The sequence below is a fragment of the Hypanus sabinus genome, chromosome 31 (genome assembly GCF_030144855.1).
Source record: "Hypanus sabinus isolate sHypSab1 chromosome 31, sHypSab1.hap1, whole genome shotgun sequence".
Lineage (NCBI taxonomy): Eukaryota > Metazoa > Chordata > Chondrichthyes > Myliobatiformes > Dasyatidae > Hypanus > Hypanus sabinus.
In genome coordinates this window covers 11,273,286-11,292,637 of record NC_082736.1, presented here as the reverse complement: position 1 = coordinate 11,292,637, position 19,352 = coordinate 11,273,286, and the positions used below count along the sequence as shown (strand labels likewise).

The 19,352-nt window shown below is 44.6% G+C and overlaps 2 protein-coding genes across 2 annotated transcripts; both read left to right on the top strand.

Annotated features, from left to right (window-relative positions):
• The first annotated feature begins 2,227 nt into the window (after positions 1-2,227).
• On the top strand, positions 2,228-2,602 carry LOC132383646 (histone H2B-like). The gene is made up of 2 exons (XM_059954840.1): positions 2,228-2,353; positions 2,396-2,602. The coding sequence occupies exons 1-2, from the start codon at positions 2,228-2,230 to the stop codon at positions 2,600-2,602; spliced, it is 333 nt and encodes a 110-aa protein (XP_059810823.1).
• LOC132383880 (histone H2B-like) lies at positions 2,228-2,602 on the top strand. The gene has a single exon (XM_059955079.1). The coding sequence runs from the start codon at positions 2,228-2,230 to the stop codon at positions 2,600-2,602; it is 375 nt and encodes a 124-aa protein (XP_059811062.1).
• Positions 2,603-19,352: the final 16,750 nt, after the last annotated feature.

Here is a 19,352-nt window from a genome sequence, read left to right as displayed (position 1 = left end):
GAGGGACCTGGGTGTCCTTGTAAACAAATCACTTGAGTTAACATGCAGATACAACAAGTAATGAGAGAGGCAAACACTATTTTGTTCTGTGATCCAGGAGGAGTGGAGAAGAGGGGTACAGATGTCTCACTGGATTCTATAGGGCCCTGGTGAGAGCACACCTTGAATGTAGTGTCCGGGTTTGGTCACACTTCCTCAGGAAGGATATCCCTGCAATCGAGGGAGCGCAGTGACTGTTCCCCACACTGACTGGACTGGTTCCAGGGATGGAGGGTTGGTTATGTGAGAGGAGTGGGCTAAGTCTATATTCCCTGCAGCTAATGAGAAAATGAGGAAATCTGTTAGATTCGATCAGGATGTGACAGACAACAGGCAACGAGCATCTTTCCCCTGAAGGAGCATTCCGTAACTGAGGAAAGAAACACTCAGAATGAGGCGTAAATCACTAACACGAGAGCATCTGCTGATGCTGGAAATCTAAAGCAACACAAGATGCTGGAGGAACTCATCAGTACAGGCAGCCTGTATGACAAAGAGTAAACAGTGATTTGGCCTCTACTGCTGCCTGTGGCAAAAAATTCCACAGATTCACCACTCTCTGGCTGAAGGAATTCCTCCTCATCTCCATTCTAAAAGGATGTCCTTCTATTTTGAAGCTGTGTGGGCTGGTTTTAGACACTCCCACCACTAGAAAAATCCTCTCCACATCCACTCAATGAAGCCCTTGCACTATTTGATCAGTTTCAATTTGGTAACCTTTCTTTAATCGATGTTACAGGGAAGAGTGGCCCAGAGCCATGAAAGGCTCTTCATATGACAAGCCAATTAATTGTGGTAAAATTCTCCATTTGTGACGTCATGTTAACAGAAAAAGTTCTGGATTTCGGAGGTTTTTATACTTTAGAATTATGGGTGAATCTGCACACCTTAATCACTAGTTTGTACTGCAGTAAACACTGTTAATTTAACCCATGCGATCCCAGGCACACAGATACAAAATAAAGACAGATGTAAATTTAAAGTATGGAAGTTGAACCTTACTTGGAGGTAAAGCCTGATTACTAGGCCTCAGAACATTGAACTCTACAAATGGTCAAAATACAGCCAAGGGACAAGGTCTAAAATATCCACAACATGCCTGTCATTATCTTGGTCGATGGGCTAAACACAAGCTGGGTCTGATCAACCCTGTCTCGGTCACCTGGCCAAAGGAATCTCATGATTAACGACCTGAAACCCCCAATAACCCCAGGTTGCAGTACTGATAATGTATCCCTTAGCACACCAGGTTCTTTAAGCCAAGTGTGGTCAGGCCACATTAATGAAAGGCATCGGGTAGATTAAAGTGGCTCCACTACCCTCTCCACCATAGCTCCACATAACTCATCATACTAAACTCCACAGCCTTATCTCTCCCAGCCCCACATATACATCCACTAGCCTTACCGTCAAACCTAATCCTAAGAAGGTGCACCCACCCATTCTAACCCTGGCCACACACTCACAAACACGATTACTAGTGTAAGTAGGGGGAAGATCCAATAAGGGCAAGTGTTGGACCTGGTGAATGAAGGCATGGGCCAGATCAAAGTGGCAGTGTTGCCTGACTCTGAATCGAGAGTGACGAGATGAAGAAAGACAAAAGGGTGATTCTCCGACTGCCCACATAATCTCTTTGTTATTTTGATTTTGTTCTGATAGTCCTCTGTCTATTTGAATATGTTGGTATAATTCATATTTAATTCCAGTTATTCTTGTCAATGTTGTGTCCGATGAAACGTGTCTGTGATGCTGCTACAAATACGTTGTTCCTTTCACCTGTGCATAAATAAGCTCGATTTGAACTTTATATTGAAATGTTCAAATCTCTCCTTCGCTCCCCTGCTGCCCTGTCATGAACTGAATGTCTTCGTGTTTAATTTTACAATATTTCATCTGATTTTATTTTCATTCTGCTTTTGAAATTTGCGTTTCCCTTTTCAATTTCAGCCCTCACCCCCGCCTGTCTCTGCCCTTCTGTACTTCCTCCCGTATTAAACGACAGTGGTAACCGCCACACATTGGCGCCGCTTCCCATCCCCCATCCGATTGGTGAGTCATTTCTCCAAACAGCCAATGGAAATGCTCAGCGTTCCCATCCTCATTAACATACCACTTTGGGCACTGGCTATTTAGTCCGGGCTCGGAACAGCTTCTGCTTATTATTGTGTTTGAAGCCGAAGGGGAAATGCCTGATGCACCGAAACCCGCTCCCAAGAAGGGCGCCAAGAAAGCTCTGTCCAAACCGGCGAGCAAGACTGGCAAGAAGCGCAAGAGGTCGAGGAAGGAGACTTACGCCATCTACATCTACAAAGTGATGAAGCAGGTTCACCCCGACACCGGCATCTCCTCCAAGGCCATGAGCATCATGAATTCATTCGTGAACGATATCTTCGAGCGCATCGCGGGTGAGGCTTCCCGCCTGGCTCACTACAACAAGCGGTCCACCATCAGCTCCTGGGAGATCCAGACCGCCGTGCGCCGGCTGCTGCTCGGGGAGCTGGCCAAGCACGCCGTGTCCGAAGGGACAAAGGCGGTGACCAAGTACACCAGCTCCAAGTGAAGTCAAGTTTACTGACAAAACAAACGGGAAAATCAAAAGCTCTTTTAAGAGCCACTCACGGTTTCATTAAAAGAGTTACAAAATATTGAGACATGGATTTGAGGTAAGTTTGAAAATTTATTTTTGATACGCCCAGGAGAGACATTGTCAAATGTCCTGGTGAAATCGGTTATTCATCATCCACGACCCTACCCTCATCAATTTCTCTCATCACCTTATCAACAAACTCTGGATGTTAACGTTGTCATCTGTCTCCCTCCGCTCTTAGAGTGCAATGAAATTTTGAATAACCGCACTGAGATCCCGACGCCAAGTGCAGTGTTACACCAGCCACATCTCCACCACATTGCCAAGCATATCCCAGAACTGGATCCAAAATCAGAATTACTCCCGCTATTAGGAAAAGATTTTCTCCACGTGCACAAGTTTAGGGAGCAGGTCACTGGACCACACGACGACCCCTTTGCCCAACGACTGGATCTGGTCTGGGTGATGATAGAAGAGATGTGCCTTGGCAATGTACACAAACTAACAGTTAACATACTGAAGGCCAATGTGCAAGAGAGTGGCCGCCATTCAATTTTTTAACCCTGCACAAGCTACATATATATTAAGGAAGCACGACAGAGCTTTAACAAGTGTACTAAAGTAACTGACAAGACGCTGGGACAGTCAGTCTTCGCTCAATCTGAACATGATAATAAACTTGCTCCATCACCACAAGACGCCGTCTTCTTAAAAATAATGGACACCAAAGTCTTCAGAGACGAAGCAAATAACTGGGTCGCCACATTACCTTTCAGGGAACCATGCCAGCGCTTGCCAAACAACAAAGAGCAGGCAGTCAAGCGGTTCACGTCTTCGCAAAAAACCCTGAAAAGGAAACCTGAGATGCCGCATCAATACGCAGCATTCATGGAGAAGATCTTCGCTAACGGACATGCTGAAGTTGCACCGCCACTGAGAGAAGGTCAGGAGTCCTGGTACCTCCCAACATTTGGGGTTTACCACCCAGAAAAGCCAATCAGATCAGGGTAGTCTTCGACTCCAGTGCAGTGTGCGCTGGTATCTGCCTTAATGACGTGATCATCACAGGCCCCGACCTCAACAATACTCTTCTCGGAGTCCTGCTGCGCTTCCGGGAGGAGAAGGTCGCAATCCTGGCGAACAACCAGCAGATGTTCCTTTGCTTCTTAGTACAGGAAGACCATTGCAATTTCCACCGTTTCTTATGGGGCAAGGACAATGACAAGAACAAGGAAGTCATTGAGTACCGGATGAAAGACCATGTTTTCGGCAATAGTCCATCACCTGCCGAGGCCATCTATGGACTGCGAAGAGCCATGAGAGTGGGCGCACAGGAGCACGGCGATGACACCGTTAAGTTTGTAGAAAGGCACTTCTATGTCGGTGACGGCTTGATATCACTACAGAAAGAAGACGAAGCAATCGATCTGTTCCGACGGACACAAGCCTCACTCGCTGAGTCAAAACTCCACTTGCACAAGTTTGCATCAAACTATCAGGCAGTAATGGAGGCAATTCCACACGATGACTGTGCTCCGGCAATCAAAGTCCTAGATCTAGATGGAAAAAAACATACACATACAAAGGAATGTGGGTCTCCTTTGAGAGATTACAACTGACACATTCACGTTCTCCGTGCCGACCATGATCAAGCCATTCACCCGCCTTGGAGTTCCCTCCACTGTCAACAGTGTTTTTGATCCCTTGGGTCTACTGGCACCAGTTACGATCCAAGGAAGAGCCCATCTCAGGGAACTTATCTCTCAGCCCTCCAACTGGGATACTCCCCTACCAGAAGACATGCTAAACAGATGGGAGGCTTAGAGAGATTCACTTCAGGATCTAAAACAGCTTCATATCCCACGTAGGTACACTGCTGACGAATTGGCCCAGGCAAAGGATGTCATCCTTAAAGCAACTCAAAGAGCAGCTTTTGCAAGGGAGTTTACGGCCCTCCAAGCTAATAAACCAATACCATAGGACAGCCCTTTGAGGAAACTCAACCCCATCATGAGGAGCGATCTAATTTGCATTGGAGGCTGGTTAATAGACTGTCGCCTTTCAGCTGCAGAATAGAGCCCAGTAATCCTACCCAAAGACAGCCATGTGTCCTTACTGCTTTCTCGCCATCATCATGAACAGTTAAGGCATCAGGACCGTCACCTGATGGAAGCAGCAATCAGGGCACCAGGACTGTGTATCTTAGGAGGGAGAACACTGATCAATTCAGTACTCCGCAAATGTGTAACCTGCAGGAAACTGCGAGGGAAGATGGAAGCTCAACGTATGGCGGACCGCCCATCAGAATGCAGTGAAGCCTGCCCTCCTTTTACATATGTGGGGCTTGATGTATTTGGTCCGTGGACTATCACCACTAGACGCACAAGAGGAGGACAAGCAGAGAGCAAGTGGTGGGCCAAAATGTTCAGCTGCATGAGTTCGAGAGCGGTGCACATCGATGTAATCGAATCTTTGGATACATCCAGCTGCATTAATGCTCTCAGGCGCTTCTTTGCACCAAGAGTCCCTGCAAAGCAGTTGAGTTCTGATTGCGGCACGAACTTTGTTGGAGCGTCCAAGGGGCTCGGGATGGACAAGACGGTGTAAAGGTACCTCAGTCAGCAGGAATGCAACTGGGAGTTCAACACACCACACGCCTCTCACATGGGAGGCGCATGGGAGCGGATGATTGGTATCGCCAGAAGGATTCATGATTCAGTGTTTCTGCAGCAACGCACCCGACTGACCCACGAAGTACTGTGCACACTAATGGCAGAGGTTTCATCCAATATAAATGCACGACCACGCCTACCTGTCTCTTCTGACCTGGAAAGCCCTTTCATACTCTCTCCATTAATGCTCCTTCCGCAGAAGACAGGATCTCCCCCTCCACCTGGGGACTTCTAGGATAATAATTTGTACACAAAACAATGGACACAGGTTCAGGCACTCTCAAATCAGTTCTGGTCTCTTTGGAGACATGAATATCTCACTTTGTTGCAACTGTTACGTACTCGTGACACATGACAGTGGAGCCCTTGTCACGTGACTGGGGTTGAATCTGTACTGGACTTGAGGTGATGGTCTTGTGATGGTGGTGACGTCATTGTCCCGCCAGTAGAGATCATGTGACGGTTTTTTTCTACAGTTTATAAAAGATAGACCCCACCCTGTGAGGAGGGGCAGTTCGTGGCTGGATTTGCCAGGTTGACTTCATGCCACTGCGTGTTTTAAGTGCTGACGCAGTTTAGTTGAAAGATGAAGTTTTTATTTAATGCCTAAAGTTTAAGAGGTCATTGCCAGCAGGTTCTTTACGATCCTGTTAGTTCGAAATTAGTGGAGAGTGAAGATTGGAAGTTGGAAGTTAAAGATCGAGGAGAATCGCTTTCTACGGTGAAACGGAGCCAACCTTTGTTTGATCCTTATTTGGAAGGATTTCGTTGACTAACTTCGTCTTAATCCCTAGGTTTAACTAGAAAGGATTGAAGGTAGTGGAGAAGGAAAGGTCAGTGCCTTTAAGCCGTTCTGTTTGGTAAATTCTTCGTGGGAAGTTCGACGTCGGGGATCGAAGCAAGCTACGTGAAAGAGAACCTAAATCGTCCTGTAAAGTCTCTCCTTTTAAATGGACTGTGAGCATATCGAACTTTTGGCAATACCACTTTTAAGAATTTTTTTGGAATATCACTTTAAGAACTGTTTGGGCTGCCGCTCAGCAGCTGTTTCCGGTTACGGTAGTGTTTGTTTACTTTTGGTGGGTTTGTTTTCTGTGTTTAATAAACGTATTGTTTGTTATAAGAAACCCTTGCCGAACACATATATTTATTGTTGCCTGAATACGTAAAACAACATAGACAAAAGTGGACAGAGCCTCGCAGGAATCTTCAAGTTGGAGATTTAGTACCGCTCAGAGTCAAGCAGATCGTCCGCAACTGCTGGCCAATGGCTAGAATCACTGCCACACTCCCTGGGAAGGATGAATATGTCAGGAAGGTTAAGCAAGGTGATGTGAAAACTTACCAATGGCCAGTTGCAAAAGTCATTCTACTTTTACCTAAGGACTGATTTAGAGACTGAAGTTTGTATTATGTTCTTAGTGACCTTACAAAGGACAGGTGTGGAGTGTGTTCCCCTGAAGGCATTCGTTTATTGTATTATATTTTCGCTTTAGTAATTCGTTTGTAATAATTTTCTAGTTAAAGTTAAGGTTGTTGAAAGTAAATTCATTGTCTGTGCTATATCGCGGAATTCGATGATGTCACACCCAGTTTCGCTGCATCCTGTGGGAAAATACCGATTTGGAGAATCAGGAAGGAGGGAGCTTATGTGTGCAGGATAAGCGCGAGAAAAGTTTTCTTTCTACGCACTAGAAACATCATAGAAGCAACGCCGTAAGTTCATAAGATAATCGATATGTTGAAGTAAAAAGTAAAAAAGTACTGTTATTTCTCATAAAAGTAATGACGGTTGATAATCTTTATGTTCTTTGTTATTTAATGAGTTGCGGATAGTTTGTGTTGAATTGTATTTAAAACAGTTGATGGCTTAGGCAGATTCTGACTGTATGTTGTACTTTAATCAAATATAGTTTGTTGTAGTTTTCTTTTTACAAGTATTTATGATGAAGATATGATGCCAAGAAGGAAACAAATACTGTATATATTTTGTATTGTTCTATCAACAGTTTTCATCATACGTTAATGCGGAAGAGTGAACAGTAAACGGTTAATATTACTGGGATTGCCCCTCATTGCCCGGTTTATACTTGGTGTTTAGTTCAGAGTTTTTACACCTGTGCGAGAACACAACAGAGTCAGAAAGGAGAGTGCGAGGGAAATCCGTGCCTTCACCCAGCTCAGGCTACCCTGCATAGACTCGGTGAGACTCCGTCCGTCTACCTGCGAGCTCGGAGCTGTAAAATGTCATCGATCTGAATTGTGAACTCTGTTTCTCTCTCCACAGACGCTGCCTCGCCTGCGAAGTATTTTCGGCAGTTTCAGCTTTTAGTTCAGGAACAAAGAAGGACTATCCAGCTTTTCCAGCTTGCTCCGCCAGTCAGTCCGAACCTGCCTGGATGTCTCGAAATTTCGGTATGGATCCCCCTTCACCATTCCTCTTCTCCTGTTCCCTCTCTTACCGTATCTCCTTGCTTGCCCATCGCCTCCCTCTGGTTCTCCTCCTCCCTTTGCTTTCTTTCATGTCCATCTGTCCACTCCTATCAGACTCCCTCTTTTCTTTTGCCAAACAACTTCCCAACTGTTTGCTTCACCCCAGCCCCTGCCGGTTTCACCAATCGCCTTGCTTCTCCTTTTCCTCTCTCCACCTTCTAATTCTACCACTCATCTTTTTTTGTCTCCTCCAGTCTTGCTGAAGGGTCTCGGCCCGAATCCTCGACTGTTCTCTTTTCCATTGATGCTGCCTGGCCTGCTGAGTTCGTCAAGAACTTTGTGAGTGTTGATCAGTGTCTTCTATCTCACATATGAAACCAGTGAATCTGCTTCCTCATAACATCTCCTCAAATCTTTGATTAAGTATGTATTCAGAGAAATGTTGTTATATAGCAAAAATAAAACCCAAATTGATTATTTGAATAAAAACTATCAACACATACCAAAGCAAATGGTAGAAAATGTATTTAAAAGTCCTTTTTTGATTACAGAAATGGAGCCTTTCCCTCCAAGAGGCAGTCTCTTGATATCAGTTGTTTCTATTGTCTGGGAATGATTTCCCAACATTAAAGTGATGTTATATGAGATGGTGAATCTAGCTCTCTCACTCACTCACTCAGACACACACACACACAAACACACATACACACACACACACACACACAAACACACATACATACACACACACACACACACACACACACACACACACACACACACACACACACACGAGTTAAATGCAGAAAACGCTGTGGCTGGAAAACTGAAGGAGTAAATATGAGAATACAGTGGGCATATTCAACGAAAGACAGGCCTTGAAATAACCAAGAGGAATTGGCTAAATATTAGTTGCATTTGGACATCAATAAGTACACGATGGCCATAACCTCCTGGCAGCGTGTTCTGCCTTTGGACAGAAGGCGCTCTGGAAAGCAACAACGTAAGAAACACTGGAAACATTTTGAGGTCTTTAAGCTTTCAATGAATTGGAATTATAGGAATGAATTGGCAAACTCGGCACAAGAAATTTAATGAAGAAAGTGAGAAGGGAATCTATGAGAAAACCCGAGTGAGATCACAGTGCGGATGCTGAGGGACGAGGGAGTAGCAGGGAGGGAAAGATGAGGTAGGAAATATAAAGTCCTCAGTGTTATCATTTCAGGTTATCTCTCCTGGGCCCAACACATACCTCCTATTACAAAGAAGGCACCGCAGCGCTCTACATGTCATCTAAAAGTTTGACAGACTTCAATAGATGTGTAGGTGGAGAGTCATTGACTGAAGGCATGAGGACCTGGCATGGAACCACCAGTGCCTTTCTACGGGAAAACTCACAGAAATTAATGAATGGACCCCGTCCTACACAAGTAAAGGCCTCCCCACCGCTGAGCACATATAAACGGAATACAGGGCCCCGACCCTGGAGGTCATGCTCTCTTCCCACAGCCCCTCTCAAAACTGCTGATTTCATGTTATTGGTTATTGATTTATTATTAGTATTTTGTTTGTTCTTTCTTGTTTACTCAGTGTCGTTTGATTACTCATTTGTTGTTTTTGTTGAGTGCGGTCTTTCAAAGATTCTGTTGTGTTTCGTTGTATTTACTGTGGATTTTCATGTGGTTACGTGTATATACTTCGGTAATAAATATAGATTAATCTTTCAAGTTTGAACTTTAGGGAGAGGAATCCATTGGGCGAGACGTGGATGTTGTTTCACACCGTTGTGTAGGAGACGAAAAATTTGAGGCCCGCAGCTTTATTATCTGGGACAGGTTTGTGGAAGAAGACGGCACCAAACGGAAAGCTTATGTATTGACATACAAGAAAAGAATCCGTGGAATTCATTGCTGACGAAGCCAAGACATTTGGTATATTAAAAGCGGATGGCTCTAGAGGTAAAGTAATTAGATATATTTAAAGCGGACGTAAGTAAGTTATTAAATATTAAGAGTGACACACTTTATGGGAAGACGGCAGGAGAACAGGATTAGGAGGGATAATAAATCAGCCACGATGTAATGGAGGATCTGACTCCAGGGGCCGAATGACATAATACTGTTCCTATGTCTGATGATAGAATGGGGGAACAGACTCCATTGGCCGAATGACATAATATTATTCCTATGTCTGATGATGATCACCCGACGGAGAATCTCACCAGGTCCCTCAACACCAGCTCCATAGCAAAGAAAGCCCAGCAGCGTCTCTACTTTCGGCGAAGTCTGAGGAAAGTCCATCTCCCACCCCCTCATCTGCATCACATTCTAAAGGGATTGTATTGAGAACATCCTGAGCAACTGTATCACTGCTTGGTTCGGAAATTGCACCATCTCGGATCGCAAGACACTGCCGCAGATAGTGAGGTCAGCTGAGAACATCTTCGGGGTCTCTGTTCCTGCCATTACGGACAATTACACTACACGCTGCATCCACAAGGGAAACAGCATTATGAAGGACTCCATGCACCCCTGATAAAACCACTTCACCCTCCTGCCATCTGGGAAAAGGCTCCAAAGCATTCGGGCGCTCACGAAAAGACTATGTAACAGTTTCTTGCCCCAAGCTATCAGACTCCTCAACACTCAAAGCCTGGACTGACACCTTGCCCTACTGTCCTGTGTATTATTTATTCTAATGCCTGCACTGTTTTGTGCATTTTATGCAGTCTAGTATAGGTCTGTAGTCTCGTGTAGCTTTCTCTGTGTTCTGTTGTTCAGTTTTTTTTTAATTACGTAGTTCGGTCTAGGTTTTTTTTGTACGGTGATATGCAACACCATGGTCCTGAAAAATGTTGTCTCGTTTTTACTATGCACAGTACCAGCAGCTGTGGTCGAAATGAAAGTGAAAGCTGACTTGACTTGACTTGAGAATGGAGGAGCAGTCTCCATGGGCCGAATGAAAAAATACTGTTCCTATGTCTGATGCCGTTATACGCTGATAGCATTGATTCTGAGATATGAATATGGATCACTGTGTCCAATTGATCAAAGAAGGTTTAACGAATTGTTTCAACTGCAGTAATTAAACTGAATTAATATTACTTTGAAGTGAACTGTGCACTAAACCTCTGCACTATATTAGAGATTGACTGGATAAGGTGGATGTGTGGAGGCTCCTTCCTATCATGGGGATAGCCAGGTCCAGAGGGTGCAGCCTCAAAATTGAGGGGTAACCTTTCAAATAGGTGGTAAAGAGGATTTTTTTTAGCCAGAGAGTAGTGAGTCTATGGAAACCTCTGCCACAGACTCTGGTGGAGGCCACGTCAGTGGGTATATTTAAAGTGGAAATTGAAAGTTTACTCATAGGTCAGGGCACCAGCGGTAATGGCGAGAAGGTAGGTGTAAGGGGTTGAATGGTATCTGGGATCAGCCGTAATGAAATGGCAGAGTCGTTGGACTGAAAGGCCTAATTCTGCCCCGGTCTTATGGTCTTACACCAATCTCCTTCTAGCATCTCACATCACCACCCCTCCCCCCACCAACACACCTTGCCCCTCTCCTGGTCTCACCTGCCTTGTAATCCACCCCCTCCCACTGGCTTCTGCCCTTTATTTCAAGTCAAGTCAAGTCAAGTCACTTTTATTGTCATTTCGACCATAACTGCTGGTACAGTACATAGTAAAAATGAGACAATGTTTTTCAGGACCACGGTGTTACATGACACAGTACAAAACTAGACTGAACTACATAAATAAACAAGACAGAGAAAGCTACACTGGACTGCAGACCTACACAGGACTGCGTAAAGTGCACAAAAAAGGTGCAGGCACTACAATAAATAATAAACAGGACAACAGAGCAAGGTGTCAGTCCAGGCTCTGGGTATTGAGGAGTCTGAAAGCTTGGGGGAAGAAACTGTTAAATAGTCTTGTCGTGAGAGCCCAAATGCTTTGGAACCTTTTCCCAAACGGCAGGAGGGAGAAGAGATTGTATGAGGGGTGCACAGGGACCTTCATAATGCTGTTTGCTTTGCGGATGCAGTGTGTCATGTAAATATTCGTGATAGCAGGAAATGAGATCCCAATGATCTTCTCAGCTGACCTCACTATCCACTGCAGGGTCTCGTGATCTGAGATGGTGCAACCAGGCAGTGAAGCAGTTGCTCAGGATGCTTTCAATACAACCCCTGTAGAATATGATGAAAATGGGGGGAGGGAGATGGACTTTACTCAGCCTTCACAGAAAGTAGAGATGCTGCTGGGCTCTCTTTGCTCTGGAGCTGGTGTTGAGGGACCAGGAGAGTTTCTTCGCCTGATGAACACCAAGAAATTCGGTGCTCCTAACGATCTCTACCGAGGACCTGTCGATGTTCAGCGGGGAGTGGTCGCTCTGCGCCCTCCTGAAGTCAACAACCATCTCTTTTGTTTTATTCACATTAAGAGACAGGTTGTTGGCTCTGCACCAGTCCATTAGCTGCTGCAACTCCTCTCTGTAAGCTGACTCGTCATTCTTGCTGATGAGACCCACCATGGTCTTGTCATTGCTGAACTTGATGATGTGGTTCGAGTTGTGTGTTGGAGCACAGCTGTGGGTTAGCAGAGTGAACAGCAGTGGACTGAAAACACAGCCTGTATTCAGTGTGATGGTGTTAGAGATGCAGACTGACTGAGGTCTTCCAGTCAGGAAGTCTAGGATCCAGTTGCTGAGGGAGGTGTTTAGCTTTCCAATCAGTTTCTGAGGGTGATTTTGTTGAATGCTGAACTGAAGTCTATGAACAGCATCCAAACATATATGTCGTTTTTGTCCAGGTGGGTTAGGGCCAGGTGTTGGGCGGTGGCAATGGTGTCATCTGTTGAGCGGTTGGGACGGTATGCAAACTGCTGGGGGTCCAGTGGGGGGGCTGCAGGGTCTTGATATGCCTCATGACGAGCCTCTCGAAACTCTTCAGGATGATGGATGTAAGTGCAATGGGATGGTAGTCACTTGGGAAGGACACTGAAGACTTCTTTGACACAGGGACGATTGTGGCGACCTTGAAGCATGTTGGAACTGTGGCGCTGCACAGGGAAATGTTGAAGATGTCAGTGAGAATGTCTACTAGATGGTCTGCACATCCTCTGAGCACTCTATCAGGAATGTTGTCTGGCCCAGCAGCCTTCTGTGGGTTGACCCTGCACAGGGCTCTTCTCGTATCGGCCACAGTGATACACAGCACCTGGTCATTTGTAGAAGAGGTGGACATCCTCGCCACCATGTCATTTTCTGCCTCAACCCAGGCGTACAAGTTATTCAGCGCATCTGTGAGGGAAGCATCACCTGCACAGTCAGGTGATGTTGTCCTGTAATTGTTGCTGCCCTGTATGCCCTAGTCGTAGTACTGATGGAGGTTCTCAGACTGAAATATCAAGTCTCTGCTGAGTTCCTCCAGCATCTTGTCTGTGTTTGCCTCAGTCCATGTATTGATTAGACTAATCAACCAGGTACAGTAGAGGAAAATACAAAATCGAAGAACAGATGAAGAGGCAACGGCTGCTGGTAGACTAGAGGAGTGTGAATTTTTCAGGAACCAGTGATGAGAAACAAAAACTAAAAAGAACAAGGATAAAACAGATAAGTCGACTCAATAATTTGCATTGGTGTTCACAGTGGGGACACAGCAAGCATCCCACAGATATTTAATGATGACATTTCAACATTGTGCAATAATATGTAACAATTGCCATCAGGAGGGAAAATCTAATGGGACTAAAAGTAAACACTACCAGGTCCCAATGACCTGCACTCAAGGGTTTCACAGAGGGTGGCTGGAAAGAAAGTGCTGATAAATTGTAGTAAAACTCACTGTGTGCCAGGAAGTTCTCAGTGGAGTGGAAATCCATTGTTGAAATAGGGCGGAAGACAAAACCAAGTAACTGTGGTCCTGTTAACTTCACATCTATGGTTGGTGAGGTGCAGGAGTCTGTAATAAATGCAGAAATAACAATTTATTTAGTAAAGATTTATGTGATCAAATGAAATTGATGTAGCGACCCACTTTCTGTGCAGGCGAACTGGCTCACAAATAGCCCACTCGTGGGGAAAGATTTTGGTATTGCACCTCTGACGTCATTTCTGCCCGGAGAGGGCAGGAGCAAGGGATTAAAAAGCCAGCGCCGTGAAGTTTGAATCAAATAGTGTCGAAACCACTTACTGACTGTGTGTTGTTGTTTCCAGCTCTGTACGTAGTACATTGCTACATTGACATATTTTAGTGATCTGCCGACCTAAAGGAAGGTGTGAGGTGGGAGTTCTCTTGAAGTCGAGAACCACCTCCTATGTCTTGTTGACACTGAGCAAAAGGTTACTTGCCTGGTACCAGGCCTGAAGCTCTTCCACTTCCTCCGTACGCAATCTCATCGTTGCTGATGATGAGCCCCTCCACTGTCCTCTCACCAGCGAACATGGCAATGTAATTACTCGGGTGTTTGGCTCTGCAGTCACCTGTGAGCAGAGTATATAGGAATGGTCTCAGCACACAGACCTGGGAAACAACTCTGTTGAGGATGAAAATTAAGAAACCAGTCAAGGACAACACTGTGTGGCCTAATCTCCATGCTTCAGTATTCTTTTAAACAGTCTGACTGAGAGGCGTTCAAGGAGGCTGCCACAAACAGAGCAGACACAGACCTCAAGGAGTTTGTCTCATCCGTTGTCTACTATATCTCTAAGTGTATTTTGACATTGGTACCACAAGAACAGTCATCTCACAGCCCACCAGAAGCCCTGGTTGAGTGCAGAGGTGCTCTCCCAAACAAAAGTCCAGGACATTCTGTGAAGAAGGCTGAGAGGAACCTAACAGAATAAACAGATTTTTTTCAGGCTGGGATGATGTAACTAGTGGAGTGTCCCAGGGACCACTTCTGTGCTGTCAATTATTTACTATTGATACAAATGATCAGGAGGATGGAGCAGAGAGTAAGGGATCCAAAGATGTCAATAATGGGGAATGCGGTGGGGACATGCGATGGGATATTTGGTCTCCGGAAGAGGATAGGGAGAAGCTGGCTGAGTAGAATACTTGGTGAATGGAGTTTAATGTGGGAACATGATAGTGTGATCAGATATAGGATGAGTAATTAAACTATAATTTATGTGGTTCCTTCAGGTTGTTACAGACAGAGGTGGTAATTGGACCAATTCCCACTACATATTAAAAGCTCCCAATGATGTGCACCTCAAATAGCCTCTGACAACCAAGTGCAGCTCCAGGGCATGACATGCGCCTCAGCTATTAAGCTCAGCAGAAACATTTCTACCAGTTTTCTTAAAACCAGTCTCTTTGGGCAGATGGGGTTTCTTTCATGTGGTTGGCAGCTTATCTAGGAGAAGCAAAATTCTGATTTCAAATCTCTGCTGAATTATGGCTGTACCGACTCATGGGGAAGACTTTGGGAGGAAAAAAACCCAAGGAAAAAAATCTGGAGCTGGAGTCCCTCAGGCAGTCCTACATTCAGTTCAACACTGACTGGCAACTCCAGTGGCGCTGCTGGTGCCAAACTGTATCCGTCTTTGCCGTTCCTTTGAGTTCATCCAATGCATAGAAAGGGGGAGCTCGCTACATTGGCGACAGTTTGCTCTCCATATTATACTGCCCAGGCTTGTGCATCTGATCAGCTACAACACAACATACATGGTCTACCCTGACCAAAGGAGGCCTCTCACAGTATTATTGTGCAGAGAAGTTGTAAGTGGGAAATTGAGATAGTGCAGGTGTCCTGCACAACAAAATAGAGATGGGTTTAGCGGGAGGTTCATTAGATCAGACATGTACAAGGTCCAGAAAGTGAATAGTGCACTGACATTTATTGATGCAGAAACAGACAAGTGTTGTTACAGTGTCAGACCATAAGATAGAGCAGCAGAATTACCCATTTGGACCATTGAGTCTGATTGGCAATTTCATCATGGCTGATAGATTTTGCCACTTAGACCCAATCTCCTGCCTTCTCCCCGTATCCCTTCATGTCCCGACCAAACAAAAATTTATCAACCTCTGCCTTAAAAATACCCAAGGACTTGACCTCCATAGCCTCCTGTGACAAGGAATTCCATAGATTCCCATAGCCCCATCTTTTAATATACTTTTTTCCCCTCCAGTCCTATTGAAATGTCTCAGCTCGAAATGTTGTCTGCTCTCTTTTCCATAGCTGCTGCCTGACCTGCTGAGTTGCTCCAGTATTAAGCGTTTTGTTCCACAGATCCACCACTCTTTGACTGAAGAAACTGCTGCTCAGCTCCTTTCCAAAAAGACTGCCCTCAGTTCTTAGACTCCCACTCTTTAGGAAACTTTCTCTCCACATTCAGGCCTTTCAAAACTCAATAGGTCTCAATGAGGTCACCCCTCATTCTTTGAAATCTAGTGCGTAATACTCCAAATGTGCCTCACTAGTGCCTAATAAAACCTCAATATTTACCCTTGATTTTTTATTTAGTCCACTCGAAATGAATGTTAAGATCGCATTTGCTTTCCTCACCAACTCGACCTGCAAATTATGCTTTGGGGAATCCTGAATGAGGTCTCCTAAGTCCCTTTGTACCTCAGATTTTTGAATTTTCCCTCCATTTAGAAACTAGTCCACACCTTTATTTCTTCTACCATAGTGCATGACCGTAGACTTAAGCAACACTGTATTCCATCTGCCACTTCTTTGCCCATTCTCCTAATCTGTCTGAATCCCTTTCCAGCCTTTCTACTGAATCAAATCTGCTGCCTCTCTGCCATCTTCGCATCATCGTCCATGTCACTGATATGTTGATAGCTCCTGGACTGGTCAGGGCCTGAAGGGTTACGGGGAGAAGGCAGGAGAGTGGGGCTGAGAGGACAACTGAATCAGTCATGATGAAGTGATGGAGCAGACTCGATGGGCCAAATGGCCTAATTCTGCTCCTATATCTGGTAAAAAGAAGCCGTCTCAACACAGACGCCTGGGCAGAGCATGACTAATTATTGGCAACAAACTGAAAAAGGCTCTCTTTGTTCCCACTTTTTGCCTCCTGACAATTGGCTTCTGCTTTATCCATGCTAATATTTTTCCCATGGTATCTTTGGCAGTTAACTTGTTTAGCAGCCTCATTTGTGGCACCTTGTAAAAGGCCTTATGAAAATCCAAATTCCCTAACATCCACTGATTCTTCTTTGTCTATCTTGCTTGTTAGTTCTTCAAATAATTTCAACAGATTTGTCAGGCAAGATTTTCCCTTGAGAAAATTCCTTGAGGTTTTGGCCCAAGTACCCGAAAACCATAACAATTGCCTCCAACATCTTCCCAAACACCCTGGTCAGATTAACTGCCCTATAATTTTCTTTCTTCTGTCTCTCTTCCTTCTTGGAGCAATATTTGCAATTTCCTGTTCTTCTGGAACCATGCCGGAGTCAATTGATTCTTTAAACATCATTACTAATGCATCCACAATCTCATCAAGCACCTCTCTTAGAATCTCAGGGCCCAGACCATCTACTCCAGGTGATGTATCTACTCTCAGACCTTTAAATCTCCAAACAACATTCTCCCTGGTAATGACAACCTCACACAGTTCCTACCCTAGCACACTGCAAGTGCTTTTAACAACAAAGACTGACGCAAAATACTTAATCAATTTTTCCACCATTACTACCACTACAGCATAGTTTTTAATGGTCCAATATGTACGCTTGCCTCTCTTTACCTTTGTATTCCATATTTTCTTTCTTAATGACTTTAGCTGACTTATGCTCGCTTTGAAAAGCTTCTGAATCCTCAAATGTCCCACTGATTTTTACTCTACCATATGCCCCCTCTTTGACTTTTATGTTGGCTTTGACTTCACTTGTTCGCCACGTTTGTGTCATCTTGACTTTGGAATACTTCTTCCTTTTTTTGATGTATATATCCCATACCTTCCAAATTGCTTTCACAAATTCCAACCATTGTTGCTCTGCCACCATACTTGCCTGTGTTCTTTTCAGATCAATTTTGCTCAGCTCCTCTCTCATACCCCTGTGATTCTCTTTACTCTATTGTGCACAGTGATGGATTTGGGGAGGTTAAAGCAGGTCTGGACATACACAGTGAATGGCAGAGGTCCTAAGGAGTCTGAATAAACAGGGGAACTTTGGGATACAGGTATATAGTTCCCTGAAAGTAGCAACATAGGTAGACAGTGTTGAAGAAGGTGAAGAACCTGCATACATTTATTGTCCAAGGCACTGAGAGGAGTTGGGACATCACATTACAGTCTTAAAATTCATTAATTAGGTCACAGCAACGGACCCTGTGCAGATTTGGACACCGTACTGTAGGAAGCATGTCATTAAGCTGGAAAGCTGCAGAAAATAACCACAGGAATGTCGCCTGAACTGGGGGCTTGAGTTACAAGGAAAGACTGAATGGGCTAGGACTGCAGTGAAGGAGGTTGACGAAGACCTTGTTGAAGTTTATGGAACTATTAGATGTGTAAGAGCAAGAAGGCACATGGACTCAGGGAAATTTGCTAGAATATATTCAAAATGTGACTGCCCATGTGAAGGAAATGGAGCTGGAGATGGATGGACCCAGGATCAACCAGGATGCTGAGACCAGAGATTCAGTGAGTTGGTCACATGTGAGGTCAGGCTGCAGATTGTTGTGTGTGACCACCATGATGGAAGGGGTGCCGGAGATGTTCTCCTCCACCACGATGTGCAGGAGATTCTGTGGCAGCAAGGGAGATGCCAGGATAGTGTGTCACCTCCATGGTATCAGGGTCAGGGACATCTCAGATGTGCAGGATTTCCTAAAGATAAACATAGTGTTTGCATTGGTGGTAAGGAAGCCAAATGCAATGTTAGCATTCATTTTGAGAGGACCACTACACAGAAGCAAGGATGATTATACAGAACGAATATACTACTCAGAAGCTGAGGATTGATAATGGAGTTTATAAGAATGAGGGATCATCTCATTGAAACCACTCCAATACTGAAAGGCCTAGAAAAAGTGGATATGGGGAGGATGTTTTTTTTATATTGGGGGAGTCTTGAGTCACAGCGCTCTGCCTCAGAATAATATTACACCACTTTAGGACAGAGATAAGGAGAAATTACTTTAGTAAAGGGTAGTACATCTGTGGAATTCATTGCCACAGACAGATGTGGACAAGCCATTGGATATATTGTAGACAGAAGTTCTTGATTGTGGAGTTACGGACAAAAGGGACAAGAACAGGGTTGTGAGGGATAAGAGTCCTGTCATGACCACTTATTCCCAGCATGTATGGGACAAATGCCCTAATCCAGCTGCTCCGATGGTCCGGGCGCAGCTGCAGAACATTTCAAAGGGAAGGTTGATCAGCCGGACATCATGAGAAATGGTGCATGTTAGTACTAACAACATAGGGAGATGGGGGAATGTGGTCCTGTACAGATAATTTACAGAAATAAGAGAGAAAATAAAAAGCAGAACCTGCAGAGTAGTAAGCTCTGTATCACTCCCAGTTGATATAGAACGATGAATTAGATGTGTTAGGGCAAGAAGGCACATGGACTCAGGGAAATTTGCTAGAATATATTCATATATATTAATATATTCATATATGAATATAGAACTGATGAATGTGGACAGA

Coding starts and splice junctions, on each gene's coding strand:
- LOC132383880 (XM_059955079.1), top strand. CDS start 2,228: ATGCCTGATGCACCGAAACCCGCTCCCAAGAAGGGCGCCAAGAAAGCT.
- LOC132383646 (XM_059954840.1), top strand. CDS start 2,228: ATGCCTGATGCACCGAAACCCGCTCCCAAGAAGGGCGCCAAGAAAGCT. Junction 2,354..2,395: donor ACGCCATCTACATCTACAAA/GTGATGAAGCAG, acceptor ATCTCCTCCAAG/GCCATGAGCATCATGAATTC.